A 13,947-nucleotide genomic window follows, 5' to 3' on the forward strand; every position below is an offset into this window, starting at 1 on the left:
GGAATGCACAGATGTGATGCCTCTTAGTTTCCAGCTTCAGAGCTCGGCACATATTACCATGTTAGGAAGAAGGTATACCATGACAAGATTTATGTTACATCTGTGAAAGCCTATAAAGAGCCTTGTATGCCCCTGCTCTTGGCCTTCGTCTTCATCTTCTTACTTGGTGAATCATTTGGCATTGAAGGCCACAATTTGGTTTTTGGCTGTTATCTCCTGGACTGCAAAAATAAAGATTCTTGCTGTTCAACCAGCCTGTTTTCAGAGTCCTCTCTTCATTGAGCAACAGCAGTTCCACTTCAACCAGAAGTCGTGGTTTCTACACCTCAAGCCAAATTCAGAAAAGTAGATCAGTACATCTGGAAACATGCATGAGTTATGGCTTTCTTCTCATCCACAATCGTCATTTCAGATATTTAAATTTTCATTTTCATTCTGCACCATATAGAAGTGAGCATTAGGAGATGTAACGTCATTCATTCCAACTGCAGTTAGACTGTATAACACATCATGATGTTATCAGTCACTTGGACAATTCACCTACACTACCATCACTAATATGCACCTTCATATACATTCATTTATGTACTGTAATAGGTATATGTACATTGTTATATATCATGAGTATAGTGTTTTTTTGTTCTTCTTTTACTTATCTTTCTTTATTCTATCTCACTCTGTCCTGTTTTTGAGCTGCTGTAATGTGCAAATTTCCCCACTGTGGGATCAATAAAATTTCATCTTATTTTATCTTAAACATATTAAACTATGGAATCCATTTTAATTAGAGTATTTTTACTTCTTTGCTTCCATAATATTCCACAGTCTAGGGACTGTTCTGGATAGTCGCAAAGCCAATGAATTGTCAAATCACTGTGGGACCTGGCTTACATTTATATGACAAATGGGCTTGCCTTTTTCCTGTTTCGCACAAGCGTCTTCACTGACGTCATACAGGAAGTCCTTCCAGCAGAGCGTCAGAGCCAATGTTGGTCAGAGCATCAACATTAAAGAAGCTACCTGTTCTGTTATACTCACGATGCCAGGACAATTCACAGCGCTAACCCAGGTAAAGTGGTCACGTGACCGTGCGTCTGATTCTCTGCGACATCAAACAGTAAAAGAAGAAGAGCTGCAGATCAGAGGCGGCCTGTCAGAATGATGGTGGTTCCTTTTGCAGGGTTGGACCATGTGGTGATGCCATGCAGAGAAGACACAGCAGCAACACGGATGGCATGCCCTCTGAAAGGTGGGAGAAGAAGCCTGGGGATGCTGCACTGCAGGTCTCTTCGTATCCACAGCCTTTGGATCGTTTGGGTGTTTTTTTTATGTACTCACATAAAAACAATAGGGGTGGTGCCCTGCTCCATTCCTCAGGGTTTTGTCTTTAGATGCATTCTTGCACTAAGGCTTGACTGATATCTAATCTGTCCAAAATGTTCCATAGACATATATTACAAAGTTTAGATCTGCTGAAGGCCGTAAAATACATTGTCAAAAATCAGATTATTCTGTTTGTCATGTTCCTCTGTATGGTTCTGTTAGTTCCTTACAAAAGGCATCTTATGTTTAAGTTAACATTTAAGTTCCCCTCAAACACACAAGTAGAGAAAACACAAACTAAGACCACTTTTGCTCATCTATAATGTCAAACACTAAAAACAAAATCTTTATTAGTAAATGGCAAAACAACAAATCTAACCTGGGCAGCTGCTAGAAATCACAGAAAGGGTTAGGATAGGTTTTTAAAATAATAAGGATGATGATGATAATAATAACAAAAGTTTAGGACAATTCTCTTATCTGTAACGTAAAGTGTCTTGGAAAAATGGCAACAAAAAAACTTAATTTTCACACAAACACAATTTTGTAAAAGTTAAATAATTTTTGTGTTATTAACAAAATTTAGTTTTTGAAAAACTAAAAAAAACAAAACAAACAAAAAAAACCAACATAAACTAAAGCTGGGCTATTCAACCGGCGGCCCGCGGGCCACATCCGGCCCACAAGGGATCAAAGTTCGGCCCGCCAATTGCTTCAGTCATCTTTTAAGCCCAAACCCCCGGCTTTCTACTTTAATTACTATAAGTTCTTTTAGTTCAACATAGACATGTTTGGTATCTACAGAAACGTCAGCAACTTGGTTAGAAGCTGGCAAAAACATTTATTTGCTCACTTAAAGACAGTTAAAATTACAAGCGGTTGAAGATAAAACTATGAAAGTGAAAATACAATTGGTTTAAAATCTGGCAAGTCAGAGATGTTAAAATAATAGTTGTGTTAAATAGTAGGCTGAAAGTGTACTTTTTGTTTTTGATAATGTTTAATTATCACTACTTTTAGAGGGTTCTGTATGTTGTATTTAAGATTAAATGCAGCAAAATAAACTATTTCAAAGATAACAGATCTTTGTAATACTTGGTTTATTTACATAATAACTTTAATTGCTGGATGTTTGGCCCCTGAGCTGCAGTAACTGTGGCCCCCGGAGCAGTTTGGTTAAACAGCCCTGAACTAAAGCATAATTGTTTTCTATACAATTCTTTTTTCATCTTGTGTTCCTGTTCAGAAGTCGAAGCCAAACCCTGGGATCAGAGAGCAGCCTGGATGAGGGCAGCGTGTTCGACTGCCTGAAGCCCGACTCGTCCACTTCACCCCAGCAGCTCTTCTCAGGACTGGTGGGGGTCCCCTCCAGCTCCGTCTCCCCAGCCCAGTTCCAGGCGGCCGGCTTAGTCCTGGGCTCCCCGCCTGAAGTTTTCATCCAGATGACCGGGTCCTCCAGAGACGAAGGGTCCGCCCATCGAACGGAGGGCGGGCCTTTCCTCCCGCGCCCGCCCCATCACCACCATCACCACCACCACCACTTCCACCACCAGCCCCTGCAGCACCGGACCTCCTCTCTGCTCCAGCAGGCCACCACGGCGGCGGCCGGCTCCGAGCGGCACGGCTCCAGGGAGGAGGCCCAGGACGAGCAGTCCACTCCAGCTCCGGCTCTGTCTGAGCTGAAGGCTGTGGTCACCTGGCTGCAGAGGGGCTTTCCTTTCATCCTCATCCTGCTGGCTAAAGTCTGCTTTCAGCACAAGCTAGGTAGGCCCACAGCAGCAGCACTGCAAACATCTCCAAACACCCAGAGCTGGCTCTTGGCATAGGCGAACTAGGCGGTCGCCTAGAGCGCCATCTGCTGGAGGGGGCGCCGAACTGCAGAAGAAAAAAAGTAATTGTAATCCCTGATTGTAACTCTGCTAAGCTCCCCTTTCAACTAGCTTTGTCTTAAAAAAACTAATGAAGTATTACAGGAAAAATAAAATACCCATAAAACACCCCCCCATGCAGCAATCGCCCCCACCCTCTCTCTCATTAGATTGACGTTGCACTGACTCGTCCTGCTCCGACACTCTGACGGGGGGAGGGGCTCGTAGTGCATCTCAGATAGCGGTTCATGTTGACAAACTCAACAACAACAAGTCTGTATTTTGTTGTCCCATACATGTAAACCTCTTCGGACGTTTACCTGGATAAAAAGCCTCAAAAATCCATAAATTTTGCAAAAAAATCCATACAACTCGCACCCGCTGCAAAGCAGGAAGAAAGGAGAGCGGAAAAAGTTCAAAACTTATTTCTAGCGGCAGAACAGGTTGGAAGATGGCTATTTAATGTTATTTATTGTTTTTAAATAATCCTACAGGCTCAAACATGGTAGATAAATTTGAAAATGAGGTTTTGAAAAAAAATCCGTGAGATTACCCTAAACGTCCGTATACCTGCAAAATGACATAAAACCCTTATAACTTACGGACAATCCACACAAGCTGACATGTATGTTGTTATTTATTTGCTTTCTGGGAAAGCAAATAAATCTTAAGCTTACCACAGTACCTTACACTGTCAAACTTAGTTTTAGGGGTTTTAATTGGGGTGGGTGGGACATAGTTCGTGGGGGGGGGGGGTGGGCTTCAACTCGCCTATGGCACCAAAATGGCTAGAGCCAGCACTGCAAACACCCGTCAGACGGGCTTTACGTGGCGCTGATGTTGAACCTCTTTCTTGCAGGAATCTCCGTGTGTGTGGGGATGATCAGCACGTTCGCCTACGCCAATTCTACATTCAAGCACCAAGTGTCTTTGCGGGTAAACAACAAATAAATAAACAATATGGGAAATGTGCATTTTTTGTTGACTTGCAGAAACTTTCCTGAAATACGTGGAGTTTTTATTCATGCTCGCTGCTCATGGAACCAACAGACAGATTGACTCAATCGTGCTAAGAGCACCAGAAATGTGGCTGATTTACAGGTTTTTTTTGCAAATAGTTTTTAGTTGCCTCTTTAAAACAAAGATGCACAGTTTCTCCACAGTTCCTTTTTATTTTTTATTTTTATTTTTCAGGACGAGCGTTCGGTGTTTGTTGCGTTGTGGATCGTCACGTTCCTCACGGGGAACATTGTGTATATCTACTACACATTTAGTCAGGAGGAGCTGCACAGCAGGTGTGTGGAGACAAACGCGCCTTTAGATTTACTTTGTGTTTTTATTTTTTTTGTGCTTACCATCCTGTTTTGTTATCAATATAATTTTATATTTTGCTCACTCCATTTTTATGTTGTGCCAGACATTTTATTTTCACTTCCATTTCCTGTAGGGAGTGTTACTTCTTGTCGTCCTGTGAGTATTGTATTTGTTTTAATGTTTTTGTTTTTTGTGTTGAACATTTTCCCCATTCTATTTGTTCTTATTTCATTCTAAGTAAATGCATTGGCTGTCATAATGCTGAATTCTTTAAATTGCTGTGGGTTTTTTTTCTTCCAGCCTGATGTTTGGGAAGCCCAACCTGAGCGGCTTCGACTTCTTCGATCTGATCTGGGTTGTGGGAATCACTGACTTCATCCTGAAATACGTCACCATCGGCCTGAAGTGCTTCGTCCTCTTTCTGCCCAAGATTCTCATGGCCTTCAAATCCAGGGTGAGGAAAGGAGAGCGTGTGTTTTGACTTGACTTAGATGCCATGAAGCACAGAGCATCATGAACATTAGGATGACTAGGGGAACTTAAGGAGTGAGAAAACAAAACTGTGGCATACATTTATTGCAGACCATATTTTTCGTTTAGCATTAAAGGGATCCACGGTTGTAACAATTAGACTTTATTTGATAAACATTTATTTTAACTGTAAAATAAAGACTAAAAATACTGTAGGCTATTCAGTTTTTATAATTTTTAAACTACATTTTTAAAAATATATTACATGGACGGGGCCGTTTTATTTACACACAAAGCATTCTGGGTAAATGATGATGTGGATAGGTCCTCGGTGCGAGGCTGCTAGCGAGCTATATCCACCCTGAAGGTTAATCTTGGACAATATCTGACGATCGACTCTTTTAAATGAAACCAGAGAGCGTTGACAGAGAGGAGAAGGTAGAAATGACTCAGCCTGGAACTGAAAATATGGATGGAGGACCTCAGTTTAGTTTGTCGCACTAGCGCCGAGCTAATACATATATGGCAATATAGTGTCAGTGCTAGCACAAAGGCTAACAGGCTAAGCTGAGGTTCTTCTTCCATGAAGCAGCTCTGTTGTCCTCCATCCATATTTTCAGTTCCAGGCTGAGTCATTTCTACCTTCTCCTCTCTGTCAACGCTCTCTGGTTTCATTTAAAAGAGTCGATCATCAGATATTGTCCAAGATTAACCTTCAGGGTGGATATAGCTCGCTAGCAGCCTCACACCGAGGACCTATCAACATCATTATTTAGCCAGTATGCTTCGCGTGTAAATAAAATGGCTCAGTCCCTGTTAAAATATATTTTTAAAAATTTATTCAACTTAAAAGCCTACAGTATTTTTACAGTCTTTATTATACAGTTAAAACAAATGTTTATAAAATAAAGTCTAACGTTACAACTAATTAGGGATCCCTTTAATGTTGTGGCATTTTTTGTTAAATTGCTCGTGATTTTCCACAAAAAAGCACACAACAATAACTTTTTTATCCTGAAAGTGCAGTGGCTTTCATCATTAATTATTTATTTATTACATTGTTTTTGTATTGTTTATTATTTTTTATTATTTTATTTTTCAAGATTTTTGGTTAACCTTAGCATGGAAAAGGCTGCACCAATTAACGTGAAGTTTGGCAGGAATGTAGATGTGTCCGACCTACGCTGCGCCCGCCAACGGTTTTACGATAGACCCCATATTAGAGGAGGGGACTCCATCTAAAAAGGCTGTGTCTGGACATACAAAAAATTTTATAACACAAAAACTATTCAACACAGAAGATTTATTTTTGTTGTTTAGCTCTAATGAAGGGCTATTGATCCGGCCCACCAATGAGCCCCACCATCCCCTCTGGACCCCCCACTCAAAACAATAAATCTGTTCTGGTGAGTTCTGGTGCATTGGTGTTGCGCATCCATGCTGTATCTAGCGTATTTTGTTGGAAAGCGAGTGCACTACAAATGTGCTCCTGATGTCTCCTCACAGTTCAACTTTTGTTCTCAGTCTGAATTAATTTAATCTAATTTAATTTAATTGTATTTATTTTATTTTATTTTATTTTTATTTTTATTTTATTTTACCCAATATAAGGGTTTGATTGTGCTGCATGAAGCTCAAACTCAAAGTTAGAGCTAGTTTGTGATTTGGAGGTAATAAACAAAAAAAAACTTTACTAAGTTATGATGGAAAATTCCCCCTGAGTGTAAAAGGGCTGAAGGGTCACAGTGTGAAGCTGTTTTGTATTCATAAGATTTTGAACAGAACTCCTGAGGTGCACTTGGTGCATGTGGGTGTCTGCATAGGAGTGTTTGAAGGCCTGAGGCTACTTCTGACTGCAAACACAAGCTGACTTTAATTTTTTATACAGGTGCGGTTTACAGTGCCGTTGTGTTTGTGTGTGTGTGTTTAGTTAGGAAGTATTAAGGATTAGATTTTCCACTGATAAACAAACCTGGAGGCACATCAGAACCATGCCAGCGAGCAACTGAGCTCATTTACCCTCAGGGGAGCTAGAGGGGTGAGGTCATCCCTCTGTGGAGCTGGACCATTACCTGTATCCTCCTCTTGACGCACACACGCACACACACACACAAAAACACACGGAACACATGCTGAGTTTTAGAAAATCCCACATTGTTTCATTATTTCACACGCAGTCTCAGCAGCACTCTGTGAGACTGACTGTTTTGCACCCGGTGAGGTCACATAATTAGTGATTAAAGTTCTTTCCTGCAGCCAGTCAGGGAATCACTAATGATGACTGCAGTCAGCACAAGTCTGCTTCAGTATCAGCAGGTAAGAAGGTGGAGACTCGTCAGGAGATCTGCATCGAGTCTGGATGCCGGAAAGGTTTTTACACCAAGCAAAAGGTTTGAACCCTTTTGTTTACAGACTAGGACCAGCATAATGTAGGTCAGTCATGTCACTAAAGCATTTGTTTACGTTCAGAATCGCTTTATTGTCATTCAAACATAACATCAGGGATGCAATGTTGAACAAAATTTGCATTTAAGAACACCCATTCAAGAAGACACACGTGACAAATGGGGGAACAGGTGAACAGGTCATGTGCAACGTGGTCGCGCTACCTTTTGCAGCTTGGAAATACACAATAGGAGAGATGAGTTAAAAAAAATTGCTCTGATCTTATATTTACGTCAGAAACATAAAATCATATGCACAAAAAAACACTCGCGACAGAGCAAGACAGCTGGGGCGGGGAGGGAGCTTGGGTCAAGTAACACATGAGGTGAGGTGGAATTCAGTGGAGCTGGTGACATTGAGGGTGGGTCTCCGTTAGGGTTGGGCATAATTGTATCGTGTGCAATTAATCATCATAAAAACATTAATCAATTATTTTTTTAGCACTTGACGATTAATATGATTAATGCCACCAGGCAGACTGACTGAAGACTCCTCCAGTCAGTCTGTTCGGTGCTCCTCTCCGCTTCAAATATGAAAAACATTAAAAAAGGTTCTGTACTTTATTTATCTATCAACACAATTTAAAATTTGATGTATAGCCTGAAGTCTGTAATTTCGACACTATTTGAAACAGATTTTTATGAAGATCAAATCTTTCACACTAAATTGGTCATGTGACCAGGACAAAAGTGTGTCCCGGGACTCCAGGGGATTAATCGTCAAATTAATCGTTATCGACTAAATACCACAAGTAATCGTGATTAATTTTTTTGCCAATATTGCCCAACCCTAGTCTCCGTGTTATAACCCGACCCTAGATCTGCCAGAGTCCAGAGTCACATGTTACCGTCTCCTGCTCGGTTCACCAGAGTTCAGAGTCTACTCCTCCTTAGCCTTGGGTCCACCAGCCAGCTCCAACACGGGTGATGAGGGTGGGAGGAAATCAAGCCCTTGTTGACATATCATCCACGGGGAGATTAGTTAGCATGGCAGTCGAGGCCAAGCCGCTGGGAGCCAATCGATACACACAATTGTTTTGGGACAAAACAGCCTTGAATTTCCTGCTGCTTTTAATGTCTTAACTGCATCTCTAGCTGCGTTTCCATTGACCATGAAAATACGCAAATTAGAATTTCGAAAATAAATTTGCTCAATGGAAACACGTCGGTTTCGAAAAAACTTCCTTTTGTGAAAAAGTGGTTTTGCGCTAAGATGAGGTGGTTTTTCGGCCGTATCGAAATTGGTGTGTCTCGCAGAACTGCAATGGAAACACTTTTTTCACATCACGGGAGTCACGTGATCAACAACCGGCTGTTTCTACTGGTGAAAAAGACGACAAAGAAGAAGACAACAGGAAGTAGAATTGGTAGTAAAATCACAGAAGTTGTAAAAGAAAGTAGTAAACTCACCGACTACTATTTCCCAAAAATGCTTCATACGTAGCCGCTCCCAAGTATAAGGACCTTGTCACTCGGAAGCCTCGAAAAGACGCAGACTGTGATGATGAGCGCTAGTTCCATGGTAGCAATTATGCATGTTTACATCCATTGCCGCCATGTTTGTAATGACTTATCACGAGAACAAATGTATTCACGCGTGACTTTAATAACATTTCTTACTTAATAGAAACATTGCAATTGCGAAATTGTGTTTTTCAACATCAACAGAACATCGACAAAGTTTTGCGCACATTTGCAATGGACACACAGCTTCTGAAGTGGCGAAAAAAATCCCAATCAGCCGAATTCGGGGTCCTCCTCGCCTCTCCGTCTGGACCTTCACCCAGATATGATCCTACATGCCGAGGCACGCTCCTGAGCTGCAATCCTCATCAAAACCACATCCAGTTTGCGATTTATCTCCCCCCAGCAACTGAGTCTGTGTGCTCCCATCCTGGCAGAATCCATCCACTGCACATGGCAGCTTCTCAACGGCCCGGACCGCTGTTAGGATCACTTTCACTTTTTGATAGATCAGGAATCCGCCTCCTCCGATCAGCAGAAATCCAGTTATCATAAATCCAAATATTTACAAATTTTCTGTGTCTTCAATGGAAAGTGGTACGAGACACATCAGATTCCAGCTCCCCCAAGAAGCAGTGATGTGCCCTGCAGCAACGTTCCACTCGGACAGCTTTGTTCACCTCATTCCAGTCTTAATGTGGAAAAAATATTGTCAATTGCGTTGAGTGCGTACCTGCATTTCAGGAAAGTTTAAATACAATCACACAGCACTATTTTTTCCCCAACAGTTTATTTGTTTTAACATTTTACAATTAACACAGAACAAAAAAACTAATGAGAATTTGAAAAAATACATCTACTAACATTAAATACCCAAACACATATCTCCCATCCCAGTTTTTTTTCAATATAAAAAACACTGCTGAAGGCTAATATTTTCTGTATCTTCTGACACTCCCATCAATTGTGTCAAGTCGGTGCCCCCTACATAGTGAATGAAGGGTCCCAAATCTGGTGGGATTTATGTTTTTAGTTGTTTTTTTATATAAGAAAGAGCTGAAGTAGTCGACTCCAAAAGCCATCTATATATTTTTGGTTTCCTGATGTTTTTCCATGAGAGCGCTATTTACATACAATATATATGTATGTGTATATATATATATATATATATATATATATATATATATATATATATATATATATATATATATATATATATATACAGTATATATATATATATATATATATATACAGTATATTGCCAATAATAAGTCTATAAAGATTTGTTGGTTCTTTTTTACACACTGCACTATTTAATACATTTAGGATAACCTTTTATTATGTTTATTTTACACTTTGCAATGAGCCCATTTAATTCATCACGCTTGTTATTTCACTTTTTTTTAAAAGAATAAACAAACTGTAACTTTAGTTTCACCAAACAAGGAGCCCACGTGAACGTACCGGCTTTCCAATTCAGTTGATTAATGGCGCAGATAAAAAATAAAGCCGTAACTAATCAAACCATATCTCCCACACACTTTCTCCTTCAAATAAATAAATAAATAAACCGAGGAGGAAACTATTCAAACAGTGCCTGCGGTGGAGCTTAGTCAAATCGTCTGGCTTGTGTCCAAACTTAAAATTTGACAGTTTTGGCGTGGGCGTGATGGGCACTGTGGGATGCGAGGCGGTGGCAACAATAAGGAAGATGAATTAGTGGTTAGCAGAGGTCTCTCTCCCTGCTACCAACCCTCGCCGCCCGTGCCTCCTCTCCAACAGTCATCAATCTTTGTCTTCGGCCGAGCATGAAGTCATCACACAAGCTGAGCTGCCATGAGGTGGGGTAGGGGGGCCGTCGGGCGGGTGTGTGTGTGTGGGGGGGGGGCTCAACTTTGCCTTCATTTTACCCGCCTAACTGCCCCTGATTCACTTCACACACTTTGCAGCAGCGGGTACTGGAGAGCGTTTCTTTTCTTGCGATTACGGAGGGGAGGCCCTTCAAAGACCGTTAGTGAAGCCCCCCCATAAGGCTGGACTTAATGTGGGCACTGGGGTAGCAGGTGGACAGAGGCGCTGCCAGTTTCCCTTGCAGTGTGGGGAAATTGCCCGTGCTGCTGTGAAGCTGCTGAGAGCTGGACAGCGGCCATGTTTGGGCTGCTGGCGTGCAGTTTTAAGCTTTTAATACCACACTGTTCTTCACTAGATAGAAGAAGGCCCCGAAGCTGCCGAGCTCGATCTGGGTTGTAGACGGTTCAGAGAAAGAATACATTTTAAAGAAGTTTGAAACTATTTTTATTGCTTTTTGACGAACACGTTTGCTCACCGGGGGCCTCGGCCACCGTCCTCGCTGCTAACTGTTTGTTTGTCCAGGGTAAGTTCTACCTGCTGATTGAGGAGCTGAGCCAGCTGTTTCGGGCTCTCGTGCCCATCCAGCTGTGGTACAAATACATCATGGGAGAGGAGCCCTCCAACAGTTACTTCCTGGGAGCCACACTCATCATCATCTATAGCCTCTGCAAGGTACGCAGCACCTGCAAGCAGAACATTAAATAAAGATCAGAATTTTTTTTTGTCAGGATTTATCAAAGCAAATGACTCACTTTTGACGTACATCTACCTCTTTGATCTCATAATCTACTTTTTACGTTGTATGAAGCACTCCTAAACTGTGTAAATTTTACTCAACACAATCCTGGTCTCACTGATACGATTGAACACAGCTAACAAACACTAACTGAGCTCTACCTGGTATTTCCTGCATAGAAACAGTGTTTCAACACATCTTAAAAGCGTTGAAAAGTACTACGTGTATGACTGAATGTGAAGTAAATAATACAGAAATACTATTAAAAGTAAAAGAGTTTTACTCACTGATAAGTTGTAGTGTGTAGCTGCCATCTTGGATTCTGAACTCTCTCAATTTCCTACAAGGAATTCCCATGCACTGTGGACATGCATTATGGTAGATGTAGATTTTGGTCGATGCTGGCTTTAAATAACCTTACTTAATACTGTGCTATTCAGCTAAACTACTCAGTTACTTAAAGCCAACAGCTTTGTGGCAGGACAAGTATTTTTTATCTTTCACCCTTTAAATTAGATTATTTTGTTGCATTTAATTGTAAATTTTAAGTTTACCACTGATATAAAAACAATTTTCATGTTGAGTAAAGAAAAAAAATTTATATATAATATATATTTTGAAGGGGCCCAACAGAAATTACCCGGGGACCACATTTGGCCCGCTGGCCTTCAGTTTGACACGTGGTTTAGAATGTTTGCCTAAAATGATTTGACCTTTCTTATCTTTAAAATTAAAAATAAAAATTGATTTAAGACAGAAAAGAAAGAGAACATCTCTTAGACTGAGATACACAAAAACGCAGGTTATTATTTAGTAACACGCTGCTGTTTTGATTTTAATAATGCTGCATGTATAAAAAAGTGAAGGTATAAAAAGCTTATGCTTTTACTTACACTTTTTTTGTCCATACTTTGTGATCAGAATTTCAATTTTTTGACTTGTGAATGAAAAGGTTAAAAATTACCATAATAAAACTCAAGGTTATTCATGTTTAAATGATCAGGTTTAAACACCCATGGTTACATTTCCCACTGCCGTCTCTTTACATTTATATTGTATTCATTCTAACACGTGTGCACTCTAATCAGGCCAAATACTGTCCCCTAAATTTTTTCACATTGGCAGAAAAGTTCAATCATAACTGCTTTTTCTCTTATCAAACACGGTTTGATAAAGTTCCGACTCTAATCCCACGGTACGTCATTTAGCCAAAATCGGGCTCAAAAGTTTTTTTTTTATTTTTGTGCTTTAAGCTGCCAGAAATTCCAACTCGTTGGCTGCGCTACAATTCTCCAGGCGCACACATCAACATTTAATAAGCACTTCCACGGCTCACGCATCGATTAGGAGTAATAATAAAATAAAAATCTGTTGTGCAGTCTTTGCTTAATCCTGCAAACATAAAACCATAACCTTGTTGGAAGAGGTCAACATCTTGGGAATTGAATAAGCTCTCAGCAAGCTTCAAAGCAGCAGCTGCTGAAATATTAAAATGAATAAAACAGAGAAGTTCACACCGACACATCACTGAGTTCATTAAAAGTAAATGTGTAAACTCATGCTGACATCTGTAGCAGTGAAATGTCTTATCTGCCTATTTGGGTCAAGTTTATGTGGAAAACCAGACAAAATATGATCCTTTTAATTTTAAAGGTGCTAGAATATTATTTAAACTCCTCAATTAGAAAAATGTGAACTGCTGAAAGTGATGGTTTAAAAAAAACAACACAGCAGACTATTTTTACAATTTGTTTCTGAATAAGAAGGAGTCCTGGAATTAAAATGTTCAAACTGGTGGGAAGAGAAGAGAGGAAGAGGCAGTGAGAGGTCACGCTTTGGCCACTTCAAATAAAGGAAGTTCATCAAAGAAATGACACACTTTTAGAGCCGTGAGTCAGTTTAAAGTCTATTTTGAAAGCTGACACAATGGAACTTGGATATGTGGGTTCCTGTATGAGACACGGGGAACTATTAATGTTTGACGTTTTAGCGTTTGTAACATGAGTCAGTATCCAGTGTTGTGGTTGGTTTTTGTGAACACGGCTGATTCAGGGCGGTCTGTGAGCGCTGAGGTCCGGCGGCGCTCCACGTTAGGAATGTGCTGATTCGCTCCTGTCGTTGAGTCACTGCTGTGCTGTTGTTCTTTTACTGTGTGGTTAAATAATGGGGTGTCTGATGAATTCAGACAAAAACAGGTTTCAACTAAACTAAGTGACCAAAACTCTGCAGAACAGAGGAGCTGTAAGATTTCTGAACCACTTTTTAGAGAAAGTGGAAAAACCATTTATCCTCCATGCCTGTGAGCTCCATCATTTCTCTGATCCTGGCTCTGATTGGCTGATTGTCCCTGTATTTATGTTGGGGTTGGGTGATATTGGCAAAAAAATAGACTTTAGTTTTTTGTGTGTTTTTATTAATAGCATATTGTTTAATTTTGTGTTTTTAATATTGTAAAGTATAGAGTATGCTTCAGTGT

The 13,947-nt window shown here is 40.4% G+C and overlaps 1 protein-coding gene across 4 annotated transcripts in view; it reads left to right on the forward strand.

Moving 5' to 3' along the window:
- Positions 1–961: 961 nt before the first annotated feature.
- The window catches only part of rnft2 (ring finger protein, transmembrane 2), a 16,830-nt gene continuing 3,844 nt past the window's right edge, over positions 962–13,947 (forward strand). The window contains exons 1-7 of one of the 4 annotated variants that reach the window (XM_014034758.1): positions 962–1,069; positions 1,181–1,249; positions 2,570–3,087; positions 4,051–4,127; positions 4,386–4,486; positions 4,806–4,959; positions 11,258–11,407. In XM_014034758.1, the coding sequence (XP_013890212.1) occupies positions 1,203–1,249; positions 2,570–3,087; positions 4,051–4,127; positions 4,386–4,486; positions 4,806–4,959; positions 11,258–11,407 (1,047 nt within the window). In that variant the 5' untranslated portion in view covers positions 962–1,069; positions 1,181–1,202. Of the gene's footprint in view, positions 1,070–1,180; positions 1,284–2,569; positions 3,088–4,050; positions 4,128–4,385; positions 4,487–4,805; positions 4,960–11,257; positions 11,481–13,947 lie in introns of those variants that run through there. The other 3 variants (XM_014034760.1, XM_014034757.1, XM_014034759.1) reach the window with 3 other exon arrangements.

Source organism: Austrofundulus limnaeus, unplaced genomic scaffold (genome assembly GCF_001266775.1).
Source record: "Austrofundulus limnaeus strain Quisiro unplaced genomic scaffold, Austrofundulus_limnaeus-1.0 Scaffold2281, whole genome shotgun sequence".
NCBI lineage: Eukaryota > Metazoa > Chordata > Actinopteri > Cyprinodontiformes > Rivulidae > Austrofundulus > Austrofundulus limnaeus.